General features: G+C 35.0%; 1 protein-coding gene across 1 annotated transcript; it reads left to right on the top strand.

The window, feature by feature from the left end:
- Positions 1–5,371: 5,371 nt before the first annotated feature.
- LOC111888200 (enhancer of mRNA-decapping protein 4) lies at positions 5,372–10,673 on the top strand. Its single transcript, XM_023884343.3, has 11 exons — positions 5,372–6,409; positions 6,492–6,541; positions 6,613–6,769; positions 6,851–7,069; positions 7,178–7,306; positions 7,390–9,141; positions 9,220–9,339; positions 9,426–9,596; positions 9,687–9,851; positions 9,944–10,069; positions 10,142–10,673. The coding sequence occupies exons 1-11, from the start codon at positions 5,630–5,632 to the stop codon at positions 10,445–10,447; spliced, it is 3,975 nt and encodes a 1,324-aa protein (XP_023740111.1). The 5' UTR covers positions 5,372–5,629; the 3' UTR covers positions 10,448–10,673.
- Positions 10,674–19,966: the final 9,293 nt, after the last annotated feature.

The following is a 19,966-nucleotide window of genomic DNA, read 5'->3' as shown; positions in this document are numbered from 1 at the left end:
CTTTCACTTGTATTCCCCCCCCCCCCCCCCAAAAAAAAAAAAAAAAACTTATAAAACAGAAAAATAGGGAGTATGAAGCTCACCTTAGGGTGTAGTTTCGGTTTTTGAAGAAAAGATGGAAGAAAACTTGGTGATTTTTGGCCCTAGCTCCCCTTGATGAAGATCTCGAGTTTATGGAGTTTTCTAGGAGTATGATCACCAAAGAAACTTGTTTAGAATAAGTGATCTTATATGAGAAGGGAGTTTTGTAACTTAGACATGGAAAAACTTACCAAAGGATGATGATTATCTTGTAAAATCCTCTTGAACACAAGAAAAATTTCGAGATTTTGAATGGAGAGGAAGAGAGAAGTCTTGAGTGATTTAGATAGATTTTTGTGAGATGTGTATGTGTGTGTGTAAACTCTCGGCCAAAGGAAAGGAAAAAGAGAGAAAAGAGAAGTGAGTGAAGTGATATGTGCATGGAAACATGTGTTTGTGCATGGAGATCCATGAGAGAATAAAGAGGTGGCAATGAAAGTCAAACCTTCTTCATTTCTTCTTGGATTTGGGCCTTGGGCTGAGAATTTTGAAGGAAAAGGAAAATTTGGGCTTTTATGCCCTCTAGCCCATGTAGAAGTTAGGTTGGATGAGTTTTAACCTAAAAGAAATATAATATGATTTTTACACTTTGTTGGACTAGTTTAGGTTATTCATGGTTCAAAACTCTTAACTTATTTCATTCTAGGCCCAATATGGCCCATAATGTTGAAATAAATTAATGTGGGTCCAATTAGAGCCCAATTAAGGGTTCTAAGCCCATGATAGTCAAATTGGAAGCTTATTGGTCCATTGAGTCCAATAAGGAAGTCCTAGTCCAAAATGGACCTAAACAAGAACTTCTAGGGTTTCCAATTGCTTGTTGACTATTTGTAGTATTTGTATGATGTATTTGATTGAAGTTTTTGATGTCATAATAATAGGTATCACACATGCTCTTAAGTTTTTGATTCAACATTTTACTTAGGTATAGTGATTATAAGACACAAAATTTCTAGTTGTGACAGTACAGGTACACCATTGCCAATTGACTCGGAGATAAAGAAGACTGTAAAGAGGTTACGGAAGCAAGCTAAGTTTTACAAGTGGCAACCGGGTTCAGGTACTTCTTCATCATCTACCCCTCCGGTCATCAACATTTTGGAGGACATACCCCTCTCAAGTGTGACAGGAACCGAAACAAAAACCCTCTCACCCTTACCTCAACAATCCTCATCTAGAAATACTACTCCACCCTCTTCAACTACTCACAACGTCCCAGACTCCGCACCCATATAAACCTCAATTCCTACTTCTACCATGGGAGACCAAGGAAGAAATGTAGGTAACCCACCCGAGCAAACCCTTCGTCAATGGGCGAGACAAGAGGTTACTTAACAAAATCTTTGCATCACATATCCTAAAACCACAATCACCATCGTCTCATCCCCAAAAATATTTTATTTCTATCCCAATTTCAATATTTTTTACATCTCATATAGAAAAATTATTCTATGTCTGTTTTTGATCCAATCCAAGGCAACCTAATCTTCTGAAAACAGTTAAGTTGGTAAGTGAGTCGTATGCCTTGAGATTAGACTTACTCGTTTTTCATTAAAATCTGAAAGCAGTCCAATCACACACGATCACGTCTCCCGGAGCTACTCGTGCCAAACAGAAGATGATGAGGTTGTCAACATTGAATCATAATAATAGGTATAACTTAGCCCTTGGACTTGAATTTGAACTTATGACATCGGGACTGACTGTTAACTAATTTGACTGGTGTAAGTGGTTTGAAACATGAGAGTAAGATCATAATTTGTTCCATATGCTAACCCAATACCGGAACAAGTGTTGTAACTTTTGATTTTGTTGAGGTGTGTTAGGGAGTGGCTAAAATTCTTGTTTTTAATGTTATATATCTTTGTGGGTTTAATGCCAAGTTATCTCAAGGCACGACATATATATTCTCAACTATGCTGCAAAAATAAGGTTAATTGGGTTAGATCTCTTTCAAGCTTGTCTTGGTTATTTCATCAGTCTTCAAAAGTTTGTGCGTTTGATTTTTGCTCGCTTCTTTTCTTCCTCCCAATTTGTACTTTTGTTTTTTTCTTTCTTGGGGACAATAAAGGTTTAAGCTTGGGGAGATTTGTTAGGTGCATTTTAGGCACCTATTTTGCAGCTTTATTCCACACCATTGCATTGCATTTAGGCTTAACTCCATGCATTTTACATGTTTTCGGGATATTCCATGATTTTATTTCACTCGCACACTTTTATGATATTTCAGGGACTCTTGGATGTGGGATCTCACTTAGGGAGGTAACTAGAAGGTGCAGACAAGATTCCACGACTATGTAACAAGCACTAAACTGATTTCCATTGAATGAATTTAGTGTAAATCTTATTCGCATACTCTTACGCTCCCGAATCTGTGAGGAGTATTGAGTGTTGTTGGGAACATTAACATAAACCTTATTGCAACCTTTTGATTTTTATCTAAGAGTTTGTTTAGACTTAAATTAGGAGGTTAGGTTATTTTCAAAGAGCTTGTTTTGAATTGACAACTTGGTGAATGAGAAGTGTTAGAGCTTGTTAACACTTTCAAGTACCAACTTAGGTAGAATTGGATAAATATCATGTCATCTTGGAATCGCATTGCTAAGTCATCATACATAGAGTTGGAGTCCTCACATATCATGAATTTGTTTCATTTAATCGATCATTTACAATTGCTTTATTCTTTTTTTAAATCATTGCATATAAAACCCCCACTTTTGTGATCATATTTGCACCTTATGCAAAAAGGTATAAGAATTTGTTTCGTGTCTTTGTGGATCGAACCTGCTTACCTTGTATTACATTTTTAGTGCAAAGTAGAAGCGTTTGTGGAGTCATTTTGTACCAATTTATTTGTAGGGCTTGACACGCCTAACAAACATGCATGTCTAAAAAACACTAATATTTAAGTTGGTTTTAGTGTTATAAGCCCTTCTGGAGCATTTGGATATGACACTTGAGGAATTAAGTGCTTCTTGGTTAAGCCCATGCCATTATTATGCCTTTTGGACCTAAGACTTGAGATATAGATCTCTAGAGGGTCTCAAGGGATAAAGGTGGAAACTTTATCCATTTGGACAATAGAAATGATCAGATTTGGAAATTGGAACCTTTTGAGATTGGAGGATTTGGCTTAACCCATTAATACACTTTGAACCTAGTGCCACGATGTGGCTTAGGTTGCCACGGTGTGGCGATTGGGGAAAACACATATGTTTTGTCGTGTAAGGGCCATGACGTTCGTGGCCAAGGGTGGCCACGACGCGGAGAGTCAACTTTGACTTTTAACTTGCGTTGACTTTTGGTCAAACCCTTAGTTTTAGAAGGAAAGCTAAGGGTGTACTCTGTATGTCTGTATAGGTGGTTTATAACACATGTATTCCCGACGGTAGGAGCAGTAGCAGTTGATAATCGTTTGTTAGTGAGTCTTATAATAGTGTTTGGCGGGTCGAAAGCACCAATGCCGACCCATTGATTACTGTTTATAGGATGCTAGTTGTTTGTGTGACTCTTGCATGTATTGTTTGTGTTTTATGTATACCGAGAGGGGCCTGATGCCATGCAAGGCCTAATGAATGTGTTGGGTGGGGCCCATCGCAAGTTATTGACAGATTTGTACCGGGTGGGGACCGATGAATGTCAGACGAGGCCTATTGTACGTATGGTATGTGGTATTTTGGGGAACTCACTAAGCTTTATGCTTATGGTTTAAGTTTACTTGCAGTTACTTCTGGTTTGAAGGGGAAGGGTTCGACCTGATCGCAACACATCCACCATCCACCCGTGTTCAATATTTTTATGATTTTGGGATTGTACTCTGATAAATACTTTCACATTAACATACTTTTGATAACTTGATATGAATACTTGATGGTGTTTGGTTGAATTAAAAACGAAATTTTTACTCTTGATTTTTGGTTGTTATAGACGCATGCGAGCTTTTGCTTACTATGTTCTAGTCACAAAAAAGGAAAATAATATTAGTCATCATTTTATCGTTTTGTCTGTATGTTTTCTAAGGGGACCAAACTTGCTACATACAAAAGTCTAGGGACCTAACCTACACACATGGAAGTATATAAAAGTTGAAAGGGTGGAAATTATTGTTGTTCAAATTTGAGGGGGTAAAAGTGATATTTTACAAATTAAAATGTGGAAAATGCCATTATACAAAGTAAATGGTAGAAAAAATATCGTTTTACAAAATAAGGGCGAGGAAATTACCAATGTACGAAATTATAGGGACTAAATCTGCAAACATAATAAACTTTTGTGACCAAAATATGAAATAAGAAAGTAGCTTTGTGGCAAAAGTCTAAAAACCAAAACTACTGTGACAAAAGTTAAAAAGAAAAAACTTTACTATTCATACATAGGTTGGTTTTTGTGTTAATCTCTTTTAATATGACAAAAATCGGTACTCATAACCTGCATAGAAACATAAACAAAAGTTCTTTGTATGTAATCGATGATTTAATCAAAGTAACCCCGAATGAGATTAATGCAAATTGAACCAGTTTAAAGGGGCGATATACGTCAAACTACTTCATCTTTAGGATAAAAGCTCCAAAGAGTTAACAAATATTCACCAACGATTTCTCCTTTGCCATCGACCAAAAATTATTTTAAGATTTTTGTGATGGATTCACGTTCTTGTTGTTCAAGGATAATTCAACGACAATAAATGGCTCTTGTTGATGGGGTTGCTGATAAATGTATATGCTCGTTAGTAATCCATTTGTTGTAGTGTAGTTTGATACAAACAATATTTGAGATCCAAGAAACTTTATAGGAGATATCTTGGGATTCCGATTTAAAGATCATGAAAAATATGGCCTGCCACCGGTAATATGCCCATATCCGATGAAGGAAAACAAAATGACATGAGTTGTGATGAAACTAATCGTTTGATTATACGTTATGATTCTATTTGTGGTTGTGTTTCCCTTTTTGTGTGTGGTAGAAAAAGAAAAAAAACTATGATTTCATGTTGGGATGAAAAAAATAGAACCGGAAGATTCTTGCCGACCTTTGAATTATTAATTACACTATCGACTATCGATACAATTGCCAATTTCTTTTAAAATCTATAGATGTGTTAAAAAGAGTGATGGAATTATCAATTCCCTTATAAACAAAGGTGATTATTTTATTACAAGTATTTCAATATCCCAAAACTTTAATGGTTAAAGTGACTTGGTTTGTAAATTACAACGAGTTGATAATTGTTAGGACTTAGGACTATTAACTAAAGGACTAAAAGTGTATTTGTCAATAGTTCCGATCAAGAGAAAATTATTAAGAAATAAACCTTCTTCTTCCTCTTCTTCTTCATGGGCCTGGTCTCCCAAAAGTCGTACCGTCAACCTCCCATAATCTCACTCAACAACAGCGCACACATAGAAGAGAGTGTTCAACCAAATCCAATCCATTTCCCCTTTCGATTGACATCAAAATCCCTAAACCCCTCTTCCAATTTCGTATTCAGATCTGAATCTGCACATTTTCATTCGATTTAAGAACAAACTTTTACTGGGTGTGGTGATTCATGGCTTCCCCTGGAAACCAGAACCAACAACCAGGCGGAGGACCATTCGATGTTCAAAGATTCTTCAACCCTTCTTCTTCCCCACCACCAATCACAACAAACCCTAATACCACCTTCCAAAACCCTAACATCCCTTATCCTCCACCGTCCTCAGCCGCCTCGTATCCTCCACCCACCGTCAGCGGCGCGCTTTACTCATACTCTCCTCAAACCAACCCTCTTTACCACCCTCAATTCCATATCCCATCACCCCCTTTTCAACCGGACAACCCCATGCCTTCCTCTAACTTACAACACCAGCGATCCGTTCCTTATCCTACACCCCCTCTCCAACCCCCTAGCCCTAATAACAACCCTAACCCTAACCATGGTGCCCGATTGATGGCTCTTTTAAGCGCTCCGCCACCAACCACCATCGATACCTCGTCACAATCACCCATGCCTATGCCTCAACCTACTAATCCTATGCTTCCGTCATCGTTGGTTCCTACATTGCATTCTGGTTCCGGTCCATTGCGGATGCCTAGCAGTAAACTCCCAAAGGGTCGTCATTTGAGCGGTGATCGTGTTTTATATGATATAGATGTTAGGTTGCCGGGAGAGGTTCAACCTCAACTTGAGGTCACTCCCATTACTAAGTATGGGTCTGATCCTGGTCTCGTCGTGGGTCGTCAGATTGCTGTTAACAAGACCTATATATGTTATGGTTTGAAACTGGGAGCAATCAGGGTTCTTAATATAAACACCGCTTTAAGATCACTGCTTAAAGGTCTTGCTCAGGTTTGTTACTCTCTTTTCTAGTTTAGTATAATCCTACTTCCAATATGTTCATTGATCCAATTAAACAATCTGTCCTTCTCAGAGGGTTACAGATATGGTTTTCTTCGCCGAGGATGTTCATCTTCTAGCTAGGTAAGAACTTTCTTAATGCGCATAACTTCTTTTGTTCTATGTTTGGGTTATAACAAGACTATCTTATCCAGTGCTAGTATAGATGGACGTGTTTATGTGTGGAAGATTACAGAGGGCACAGATGAAGAGGATAAGCCACAGATCACCGGGAAGATAGTTGTTGCCATTCAGATTGTAGGAGAAGGTGAATCTGTTCATCCCAGAGTTTGTTGGCACTGTCACAAACAAGTAAATCCTTTTCCCATCTTGCTTATGTGCTTTCACAGATTACAAAAAACTTAACTTGATGCATGATTTCATGTGTTGCAGGAAGTTCTTGTTGTAGGAATTGGAAAACGTGTGTTGCGAATTGATACTACAAAGGTCGGGAGAGGTGAAGTGTACTCTGCAGAAGAACCTCTCAAATGCCCTGTTGATAAATTGATTAATGGAGTTCAGTTTGTTGGTAGTCATGATGGAGAAGTGACTGATTTATCAATGTGTCAATGGATGACTACCCGTTTGGTTTCTGCTTCAGTAGATGGAACTGTTAGTTAACATCTCAACATTCATTTTCATAATTTCATTCCCTTGACATATACATATTACATAATCACAACTAAACAAGTCATTTTTCTTTAAAATTTTGTTAAACAGATAAAGATTTGGGATGATCGCAAGTCCTCTCCAATTGCAGTTTTGAGGCCTCATGATGGTCTACCTGTCAACTCTGTCACATTCTTAACTGCTCCTCAACGCCCAGATCACATCATACTTATCACAGGGGTAATAATTTCTGACCAAAGTTTCAAACTTTTTCCTTTTCTTTGACATGTTTTATTCATTCTGATATCTGGATACAATCACAGGGTCCATTGAATCGAGAAATAAAAATATGGGCTTCTGACAGTGAAGAAGGATGGTTGCTTCCAAGTGATGCTGACTCATGGCATTGTTCACAGACATTGGAATTGAAGAGTTCATCCGAGGCTAGAGTTGAAAATGCATTCTTTAATCAAGTGGTTGCATTATCTCAAGCAGGACTTCTCTTACTAGCAAATGCAAAGAAAAATGCTATTTATGTTGTCCACTTGGAATATGGTCTCAATCCAGAAGCTACTCACATGGATTACATTGCAGAGTTTACAGTAACAATGCCAATATTAAGCTTCACAGGTACTAGTGATTTGTTACCTCATGGAGAACAAATTGTTCAGGTTTACTGTGTCCAAACACAAGCCATTCAGCAATATGCTTTGGACATGTCTCAATGCTTACCCCCTCCAGTCGATAGTGTTGCTGCTTCTGTTGCATATGAGAGATCAGATTCAACTGTTTCACGTGATGCAATTGCACCAAATGCTGAAGTGTTAACTGGTTTGGAAGCTTCAGCTTCTGGAAATAAGACTGAAATACCCCTCCCTGTTTCTGTATCAAACTCTGATGGGAGTTCTATTTTGAGACAACCCTCAACTTCTTCTTTACCTGAAGTTCCTCTTTCAGTTGAACCACCTCCTGTTGCATCAAGTCCTACTTTGTCAAGAAAACTTTCAGATTTGAAAAGTCCAGTCAGCATCCATGATGAGCCAAAAGTTATTGAATACTCAGTGGATGCTGCTCATTCAAACATATCTAATGACTCGATAATTGATGAAAGTAAAGATGGTGGGAAGTTTAAGCATCCAACTCATTTGGTAACTCCTGCTGAATTAATGGCGACATTGTCCTCTGAAATAAGTCATGTTTCTGAGCAAAAGAATGACGTGGATGCAAACATACAGGATGTGATTCTAAACCCTGATTCACAAAATGCTGAGGTGGAAGTCCAGGTTGTTGGTGAAACTGGAAAAAGTCAAAACCTTGAACCTGAGCTTCATGCTTTTGCTTCAGAGCAAATGGAGAAATCTTTTTCATCACAGGCATCAGATTTTCGGCGTGTGGAAACATACTTTGATAATCCTGGAGAAAGTCAAACAGTTGGTCAAGGTCAAACTTCAGGTGGACTTGAAGAAGTTGGTCAAGATGCAAAAATTGATCTTTCAGGACAAAGTGAGACAGTGATAGTGACACCTCCCCAAGTGACTTCATCTTCTGGAAAAGGAAAAAAACAAAAGGGAAAGAATGTTCAAGGATCAAACTCAAGTCCATTAAATGTTTATAATTCAACAGATTCTTCTAATGATCCAGGAATCAGTTCTTCAAGTGTTCCCTCTGTTGAAGCCATACTTTCACAACTTAATTCCATGCAAGAAACCATCACTCAGGTGTTACTCAACCAAAAGGAAATCCAAAAACAGACTCCAGGAATGGTGACATCATCAATCACAAAAGAAGGTAGAAAAATCGAGGCATCCATAGGAAAAAGCATGGAGAAAACTTATAAGACTAATTATGATGCTCTTTGGGTCAAAACACAAGAAGAGTTTGCAAAACAGGAAAAGTCAAACCGAGATCGAAGTCAACAAATCTCAGCTTTGGTTACAAATGGCTACAAGGAGTTACTTGTAACATGGGAGAAAATGTTGAAGAAAGAAACATCTGCACTTGTGACAGCTGTTGTTCGTGCAGTTTCTCCAGTTATTGAGAAAACAGTCGCTTCAGCCATCACAGAGGCTTTTCAGGTGACAGACATTAAAGGTTTTTCTTTTTTAAAACATTTCAAATTATAGAAATCTGATTAAAAAAACTTCAACTTTCAGAGAGGCGTTGCTGATAAATCTGTAAACCAACTTGAGAAATCTGTTAATTCTAAACTTGAAGCTACTGTTGCAAGACAAATCCAAACTCAGTTTCAAACTTCTGGCAAACAAGCATTACAGGTATGACTTATGAGAGCTAATTTGTTGTTGATATAGTTTTAAAGATATTAAAATAGATCTTTTTTTTTTCTTTTCTTATATTACAGGAAGCACTTAAGTCAAGTATGGAGGGTTCTGTAGTCCCTGCTTTTGAGATGTCTTGCAAGGCGATGTTTGATCAAGTTGATGCATCTTTTCAAAAGGGAATGCTGGAACACACAGCTGCAGCTCTTCAGCAAACTGAGTCAACTCATTCTCCTTTAGCACTTGCCTTGAGGGTAAAAACTAAAAACTTAAAAGTCATGAACTTTCTTTTTTGTTCTTTCTGTAATCGTTATTTACTATTTTACCCTTTTGATTGTTGACAGGACGCGATAAATTCAGCATCCTCCATGACTCAAACATTAAGTGGTGAACTGGCTGATGGTCAAAGGAAGTTGGTAGCTCTTGCACTTGCAGGGGCAAATTCGGAATCAGTGAATCCTTTGATCTCCCAAATCAGCAATGGACCTTTAGGCAGTTTCCATGATAAGGTTAGTTTTAGTTTACCTCTTTTGTTATCTTTTTAAATTGTTTATATATATATGTATATAATATCTGAATTATTCAATAATACAAAAAATAGATGGAAGCACCATTGGATCCAACAAAAGAGCTTTCTAGATTGGTATATGAACACAAATATGAGGAGGCTTTCACTTCTGCTCTTCAAAGAAGTGATGTTTGGATTGTGTCATGGTTATGCACTCAGGTATATCATATATGTTTAATTATATCTGAAAAATGATTTTTCTAATATTTGATTGTTGGGAATTACTACCAGGTTGACTTACAGGGGTTATTAGCAAGGAATCCTTTGCCATTGAGTCAAGGGGTACTTTTGTCATTGGTGCAACAGTTGGCATGTGATATTGGGAATGAGACATCAAAGAAACTTGCATGGATGATGGATGTGGTTGTAGCCATAAAGCCATCAGATGGGATGATAGCAATGCATGTTAGACCAATATTTGAACAAGTTTGCTCCATTTTAAACCATCAACTAAGTCTCCCCACAACTTCAGTTTCAGAGCTTTCAAGCATACGTGTTGTTGTCAGGCTTATCAACTCCACACTCAGGACCCTGTAAGTAAAATTCCATTTATATATTCGTACAAAGTTTTAGAATTTTGTAATGAAATGGGTTGTTTTCTTCTTCTTTCTATATTATGGATGGATGTTTGTTTGTTTGTTTGTTTTAGGTTGTGTTGATGCAAAATTTGTACATTTGTTTTTTTATGTAATGAATCTTTATTGTAGAGGTTGTTTGTACTTTGTATGTGGTGGTGTTTTATTCAATCCAAAGTTTTGAGAAATCTTATTCTTTTGTTTGTTTTATGGTGTTTTGGGGTTTAATAACTTAGTGTTCTTTAACAAAAGTTGAAAATTGTTAAGTTTGGTTTAAGCTTTTTAATGATTACAATGATAGTAGTCTAAAAGTCTATGTTTAGCTAGCATTAACAAAATTAAGGAAAAATCTTAATCCTGTAAAACATGATTTGTGTTTATGTTTTGGAACATTTGTCTAACTTTTCTTTTTTACAAAAAGTTGCTTCTTAAATTTGTTTTGTTGTAAGTAGACATCTCCACAGAAAAATGTCATGAGTGCTGTGTTTTAAATTTAAGAAAAAATAATGTAGATGTTTAAAATAGTAAATGTAGTTTTATAATGAGATTCTCAAGTTTAATATAAAATTGACTATCCTATTTTCTGATAAATAGGTAATAAGTTCAAACTACAAGAAAAATAAATGTATACCATTTTTTTTGCAAGGACATGATTATGAATAAATTGACTATCCTATTATGAATTTTTCATATATAATTCAAACAAAATTTTATTTTTATTTACAAGAGATAATAACTTAAAATGATAACATATTTTTTTGATTTGTACACGTTTAGTCACTAATTTTTTTATTTATATTTGCCCATTTAACTTGTTTTTTTGTCCGTATTTTACATTTATGACCGATTGGTGTGAGTTTTGCCGGTTTCCGACGGTCTTTGCATCTTTGGCGAGACTTTGGGCATCTTCTCTGGCGAGTCTCCGAAAATATCATAACATATACACAACTAAAGTTTCGATTTTCAGATGAAAAACTCAAAAACACACACATATCACACTAGAGTTCGATTTTCAAATAAAAACACAAGAACACACACATATACACACATCAAATCTAGGTATTTGAAATTGATCGAGCATCTTGTTCTTGTTTGAATTTTGAAAGCATGTGTGAGTTCTTGAACAAAAATCATGTGTGTTCTTCAACAAAAATCGATGTGTGTGTTCATCTTCTTTCCAGAAATCAAATGATCTTCAAGGTTTGTAGATCTTCATCGTGTTCCTCTTCTTTCCAGAAATCAAACGATTTCCAAAAGTGTTCGTGTGTATATGTTCATGCTCGAACATTTGTTCTAGGTTGGAGGTTGAAGACAATGAACATCATATCTGGAACAACACTCACCACCTTTCAATCCCTATCAAACACCATCAACTGAAAATCATAAACCCTAGAACTCAATTATAATGGTGGCTTGGAGGTTTAAGACGATGAACAATGATATGATGTATATGTATGTGTGTGTTCATCACAAATCTGATATATGTATTGGAGTTCTTGAGTTAATGAGAAAAAGAGAAGAAAGAGAGCGAATGAGAGAACAGAAACCTTGAACGTTGGAGTCTCGCCGGAGAAGATAACTGAAACCTCGCATGACCTGTCAAATACGTCGGAAACTAGCTAAACCTATGATTGCAGGTTATAAGGATGTTTTTTGAACAGTTCAAACAAATTCAATTGAAAAATATGGAAAAAAAACTCGTGATTAAATGTCTACAAATCAAAAAATAAGTTACACTTCTAAGTAATTATCTCTTACAACAATTATAAGTCAAGCACTTGCACATGTGTGTAGAAATGTTTATGAAAGTGATTATATAACATAATAACCAACTATAATAAAATAAGCTATATAAATTATTTTTTACAATGTTTTAGTTGTTTGAAATTGTAATATTTATTCTTCGAGTATTTAATAAATTTTGATAATTTAAAAGGACAAGAAAAAATTATTTTGTAGAGAAAACATAAAGCTATAGTGATATGAGAGTAGCCAAGCCATATTTCAAATTATAGAAGTGAAATCTTCAAAATTGAAGAGTTCTAATATTTTTGTCGAGTTTAAACAAAAGTCTCAAATTTTATTTTGTTAACAAAAAAGTTCCAATTACCGGATAAAAAAAATTCAAATCAGTCATTTTTTACAATAAATTATTTTTTACCCGGTTATCTCCAGAAAGGTCACATTATTTGCATAGTTTATGATAAGTCCCATTTTTTTTTTTTTTTTTTTTTTTTATTTCGATTCTTTTACCTTTTCATTAAAAATCTGGAATTTTGTTGTTTGAATTTATGAATATGAATAAATGTCATTAAGCTCCATAAAACTATTGAGTAAAGTCTTTTATAACCAATTATTTGCCATAAAACAATGATGTTATCATTATTTTGAACTCATCATCGTCCATATAATTCATTTTCCATACAAATTTATGTTATAAGTATTATAAAATATTCAAATTATATGTTGAACACCTTAGTACAAATGTAACGTCCCGATTTCCATAGCAAAATTTTTATTTTTATTTATTCAGTTAAATCGGAGTTTACTTAAATTATGCAGAAAACATGACGTCAATGCGCGCGTGTACACTCAAGTCTTACCCTTCTCACGATCCGAAGAAGTACTCGAAAACATTTATAATCAACTGAGTAAACACAAAGCTTAGTGAGTTCCCCAAAATATCCTATATCAGAATACATACACATGCATACATACAACGACTCACGACCTTTCATAGATCCACCGATTGACTCACGGCCTTTCGTCGATCCACCAATAATATGTGTATTTAGACTTACGACCTACCTGACATTTTGTTATCAACATGCGGGTGTATAGGCTCTCGACCTGTCATCGTTCTACCGTCAACCCTTATTCTAACTGTAATGAATAACAACATTTGCACACATAGAGACTACACTTTCGGCTCTACTAGTGCAGGAACATAGAGACTATACTTTATACTATACTACTATACTAGCTTCAAGTACACAAACATAAAGCATATAAAGAATATACTTTCGACTCTACTCTACTAGCTCTTATATGCTAACATACATGGACATACATTGTAATACATAGTATACTGAGGTAACTCACCTGGATAGTTACTCTGGCGATTAACATTTATCTGAGCAATCCAACTGGCAAGCAACGCACCTAACAAGTATTAACCTATAATACTATAACTTATTAACCTCTATGACAATCTGGTGATAAAAATTAGATCATTCACTAATCCCAATGAACACTTCAAGATTTATCAAATAAGGAACAACTAGGTAAGATCATATCGGAAGTAGGGTCAGTTTGGTATACAAAGTATACTGTTTGTAAATCCCACTTTAAACACCTCACTAAATCTAGCCTGTACATCATTTTCAAAAGTATATCAACCCGTATTATGACTGGAATCACTGATAAATCTTATTTATACATTCATAATAACGCCGATGAAGATAAATATAAGTTACACTTAAAGCATAGTAAGTGCAACTTAACTTACAGAGATTTTTGGCAAAAAATCGGAAAGACGCGGGCAAAACTTTGACCCGAAAGGTTCTATTTTCCGGGATCTCTGATGCCTCAGAACCTTGCCAGAATGAAATTCCTCATAACCCCGAAAAATCTTGTAAATATCGGAACTAGAGAGAGAGAGAGAGAGAGAGAGAGAGAGAGAGAGAGAGAGAGATGTAAGAAGTTTGGTGTATGGAATGGATGGGGATTTGAGCACATATTTATAGGACATCAGTGGGCGCGGCGCGCCTCAGATCAAGGCACGTTGCACCTATCGCTAGCATGTCTGGTTTGGGTTGGTGCTACATGTTGTCGAACCGTTGGGCCACGTCACCATGTCCCCCGTCGTCTTCGACATTGCCACGTGTCCTCCTATCATGGTTCCATGTCGACTGGTCAGGTAGAGAGTCTGGATCTCATTTGGCCACGTGGCGCACTCCGGTGCTGCCATGTCATTACAACAAACATTTTCCTGAAATCTCAAAAGGTCATAACTTTCGCATACAAGCTCCGCTTTTGACATTCTTTATATCCCCAGAATCATCTCGACGTGCACTAAAACTTTCTTTTAGACCTCAAAAGCTAATTCTTACTATATTTTAAGTTCATATTTTTATAGAGATTAGACTGTTAAAGTCCATGCGAAAATCATAACTTTTTCATACGAATTCTATTCTGGACTGTCTATAAGGAATTCATTTTTATGAGATCTTCAACTCTCATTGACATTTTTTTGGCTAACAATCAACTGATCTAAATTTTGATTGTACTATGTTGCATCGAAACTTTGAAAAATCATAACCTCCTCAAACGAAGTCAGATTTAGGCGTTTTTTATATCTACGAAAATCGTATTGATGCCTATTACATGATTATGATGATTATTTTGGCTAAAATTAAATATATTTCTACTTAGGATTTTATAACCAAACGATTATATTAAATTCTACTGGGTGTTACAACAATCTTACCTAAAAGTAGTAAATGAAAACCAAGTGATATGTTCATATAAGAAACCATTGACTCATAGAGTTCAAAATGATGCTAACATCATTATTTTATCGCAAATGTTTACAAAAGACTTTAATCATTAGTTTTATGGAGCCCGATGACATTTATTTATATTCACATTTTCAAACAAGAAATTTCTAGATTATTAATGAAAGGGTAAAAGAGTTGAACTAAAAAAAATCGAGACTTTTTCATTAAATGTGCCAAATAACGAGATTTTTCAGGAGGTAACTAGGTAAAAAATAGTTTACCTGTAAAAAAGGCTGATTTGAAATTTTTATATGATAATCGGGACTTTTTTGGTAATAAATAAAATTTGGGACTTTTGCCTGAATTGGACCAAAATATTAGGACTTTTCTGGAGATTTCTTATATATAGGAGATGGTTCAATGAAAGACATGAACCCAAAAACCTAGAAAATCATAAAAATACATAGAAAAAATACTACAAGATATTTATTATTATTATTATTATTATTATTATTATTATTATTTACGTTAGAAACATAAAGATAACATACATATCTCTATATTCGTTGAAAAAAATTTGAAAAAAAATCATTTTTTGTTTTTAGTGAATATATATATATATATATATATATATATATATATATATATATATATATGTGTGTGTGTGTGTGTGTGTGAGAGAGAGAGAGAGAGAGAGAGAGAGAGAGAGAGAGATTTTTACATTTCTAAAAGAAAAAAATAGATATCTCAAAATATTTTTTTCTAGCTATTTCTATTGATTTTCTAGGGTTTCAAGGGTTCATATGTTTTCTGTTAATCCCCTATGTGTGTGTGTGTGTGTGTATATATATATATATATATATATATATATATATATATATATATATATATATATATCAAATCCCTCTTTCTCTCAGTTTTTGCTTGTTAAATAAAATTGTTTCTTTATTGGATTGGTTTTGATCGGATTGTTTCATTATCATAAAGAAAGGAGAGTGGCTCGGATATACCGTTTAGCCAAGCCTGAAAAATGGATTAAATATAAATGAGTTAAAAAATATTTTTTTAAAGACATGATCTCTATATGTAGGAGGGAACTGAAGTGACTCCTATTTCAAGTATTTGATCTCCTGTCTCAATAAACCATGGGTTGACATTGGTGCTTTCGACCTGTCAAACATAGTGAGGAAACTCACCTCAAACCGCTGACCATCAGATAAATGCTCGGACTGTTGATCCGGATAATCCCCACGCTAAAACATCAAATAAAACCCCAATTAAGAATTGGGCCATAAACTATAACTAGATATCTGATTCATTTGTCCAATTCACAGGATAAAAGACCATTTTAACCTTTTCTCACTTGGCACAATAAGTAAGGCCCAACCCAATGACTCCAAAAGCTCAATATGACCCAAATTCCTAAATGACACCTAAATCCCATTATGGGTCCAAATCCAAGAAGGCCCAAAGCCTAACAATGTCCTAAATTCAGAAAGACTAGTGGCCCAACAAGACCCAAAACCCTAGTAGTCCAAATACAGATCAAATTGCAGAAGTCAATGATAGCTGAGTACTCCCGACATACTCAGACTTAGGCCTAACGTAATCCCTCCTTGGCCAGTAAGCACAATGTACGAGCTGCGTACGTCCAACGTACGCCATAGTCACACCAACTCTCCATTAAGAGCTTAAACGGTTAAGACACTAGGCAAAATTCTCATATTTGATCCTAAATGATGTCTTAACACGTAAATTCGGCAAATTTACACCCTTTCATGGCTTAATGGGACCCAAGACTTAAAAAGAACCATAATAATAACCCTAACTCATGCATGGTCCAAAATAACTCATCAAGATTGCATTTTCAAGTACACCAAAGCTTCACCACCAACCTTCACTTCCTTCAAAGGATCCAAAAACACCACAAGATCACAAAAATGGCTCATAAACACTCAAATGAAGGCTAGATTTTCGTTCTTAGGGTTTGGAGAGGTGGAGGCTAGACATAAGAACCACCCAAAGCAACATAACTTGTTTAAGTAACGCTCAAACCCTAAAAATTAGGGTTTATCCTAGCCGAGCGTATACCCCGCGTACTCCCACATATGCCCATTGTATGTGGGTTTCCTCCGCAACCAGACTGCGACCCAGTACGCGCAGTGTACTCATAGCGTACGCCTAGCGTACTCGGCCACAGACTAAAACCACCAAACTTTCGAAGGCCATAACTTCTTCGTTCTAAGTCCGATTTCGACGTTCTTTATATCCATAGAAAGATGATGAGGAGCTCTACAATTCTATCTAATCTCTTTCTCCTTAAGCTTCCCGAGCTTAAATCCAAAATTCATAAAAGGCTCGTACTATCACTTTACGGTTATACCCTTGGGCTCCCAAAACACAGACCAAACTCTCGGATCACCTAATCTACATTATTACATCCAAGGGGTCTAAATCTCTCCTTCCTCAATGCCCATACCCTTATGATAACTGATCTTCGGGTTACGGCCCCGAATTAGGAAACGATTCAGAACATAGTGCTATATATATATATATATATATTATTATTATTATTATTATTATTATTATTTTCAAAAAATATGAAAATCTTTTTGGAAAAATACATATTCTTGACAGAATGCGTTTTCATTCTTAAAAGAATATGTGTTTTTTTTTGGGGAATAAGACATTCCTAAAGGAATATCAATTGGAAATACATAAATCTAAAAAAAAACAAAGAATAATCTACTAAAAGCTAAAACCAATCTTAGATAATCAATTTCATTCCTGACGAAATTACAAAAAACTAAGCTACATTTATGACGGAATACATCATGGTCATTGTATATTTCAAAAAACTTGAAAGAATTACATAAAAAATTCTAAAGAATATACTAAATATCTAACCATTCTCAAAATAATACATTGATTCTTGAAAGAATATACTTCCAAAAGAATACATTTATTCGTGAAAGAATTACATAAAAAATTCTAAAGATTGAAGATAGAATCATTACTCAACAAGAATGAAATTGCCTTTAGTCATGTTCATATTCCATTCTTATAGAGTCATTTCTTCTATTTATTCTTATAAGGGTAAATTTGTCCAAGATTGGACCCGGTGACAATCATTTTGAAGAATCTACATGGATATGATGTAATAATATTAGAAACCGTATGTTTTTTTTTAATGTTAGTCAGTAAAAAAGATTAAAGATACATTGGACCCAATGACAACCATTTTCCTATCATGGGCGTTTTTCTATTTTAGACTCAACTACAATCAGGGTTGTCCTTTATGATCTCAGTCGTGGCATTTATGTGTTTCTTGGATTGATTGTTGTAATTGCTGCAATAACATTCACAAAATCAAATCATCACAACATATATTTTACTAAACCCAAAATGAAAACCTTGTTTAAGGATAAAAAATCAAACGCTTGGAGGGCATTATCTACAGACTCTGGGATTCTCCAAGGTAAAGCATGTTTGGTTTTTATTCAAAAATAGTCTAATTTTCGTGACAGAATTGACGTAATGAACAACATAAACATTTTATAATTTGAATAAACTAAAACCATTTAAACCCACCAAGGATCATTTTTCAAAACTTAGAAAGATTACGAAAACCATAAAAAGTTAAGTGTTACAACCTTTAAAGACTTTGATTCTCATGCGAGATTGGATGTAGATGAAGTGTGACATTAAGCTCTAAAACAAGCTCTCTATAATGTATCCACTAAAGCAAGAGTATAACCACTAAAAATGTTAGTCTTCATTTGTAAAATGTTGTTCTTAAGCCATTAAGACATATATTAAAATATGCTTAAATAGAAGCAACATTGGAGACTTCATTTCTAGAGCCAAATGCAAGAATAAAAATACAGGAAGAGTGCCCAAATTCTCGGCAATTTGGCAGCCCAAAGAGAGTGGAAAGAGTGAAATAAAACTTAGCCAAAACTAATGTCTCATACCTTTCTTTTATGTACAAAAGCATGGTCAAAAGGCAAGACAATAGAGTAGAAGGTAAGGCTTTCTTATAAGCACGATATAGTGAATAAACAAATGAAAAATCATGTCCCTCCCATGTAGAGAGTAACCTATGATTTTGGCACGCCAAGGAGACAAGTTTCAAGTGCTATTTACTTTATTCACAACTAGCTAGTTATATGGAAACTTAATGGTTACTCAAAGTGATCAAAATGTTGTACACAACATTAATATTCATACCATATGATATTAAGTTAGTTTTGTTCTCTTTTATTATTATTTTCTAAAAACAATAATTCTCAATATGTTGGAAAATATTATTTTCATAAAATAATGTTTTCTCAATTAAATACAAGTGTTGGTATTTATTAATAATCAAAATTACTATAATAAATAATCAATTAGTAGTAACTTGGTATAAGGTGCGACCCTATAAGATCATAAGTTATTAGAAATATCATTCTGTAATGACTCTTGGGCAGACAAGATCTTTTAATGTCCTACTTGCACAAGACTTATCATAGATTGATATAGAAATTAATGATCATCTAACAACATTTCACTGCCACTAGTAACACATAACGAAGAATGTCATTCATCATTATCCAATTCCCAAAAGATCAAATCTTCAATTGATGTATAAGGTAAGTTTATTAGTTATCTCTTTGTTATAAACATCCTATTGAACATGAGACTTGGATCACAATCAATCTCATTTGGTGTTCAAATTAGGGTACCGCGATAAATGTCTAACTCTCAACACATAAGAGGAACAAATACCATCTTGACTACATAAGCCTCTTGTATACTTCACATAATACCTAAAAATGACTTTTATAACTGCCCGTTTAAGGATCCACATCTGACCATATCTAAGCACAACGTTCCCTACACTTAAGACCCACTATGTATCTCAGGTGTTAAGGATACAAAGATAGTACCTTTTAATCAAGTATCACTCATAACAACAATATATGAGGTGATCTTGACGT

Source organism: Lactuca sativa, chromosome 9 (assembly GCF_002870075.4).
Source record: "Lactuca sativa cultivar Salinas chromosome 9, Lsat_Salinas_v11, whole genome shotgun sequence".
NCBI lineage: Eukaryota > Viridiplantae > Streptophyta > Magnoliopsida > Asterales > Asteraceae > Lactuca > Lactuca sativa.
The sequence above is the reverse complement of the archived record's forward strand: the minus strand, read 5'-3'. Positions and strand labels throughout refer to the sequence as shown.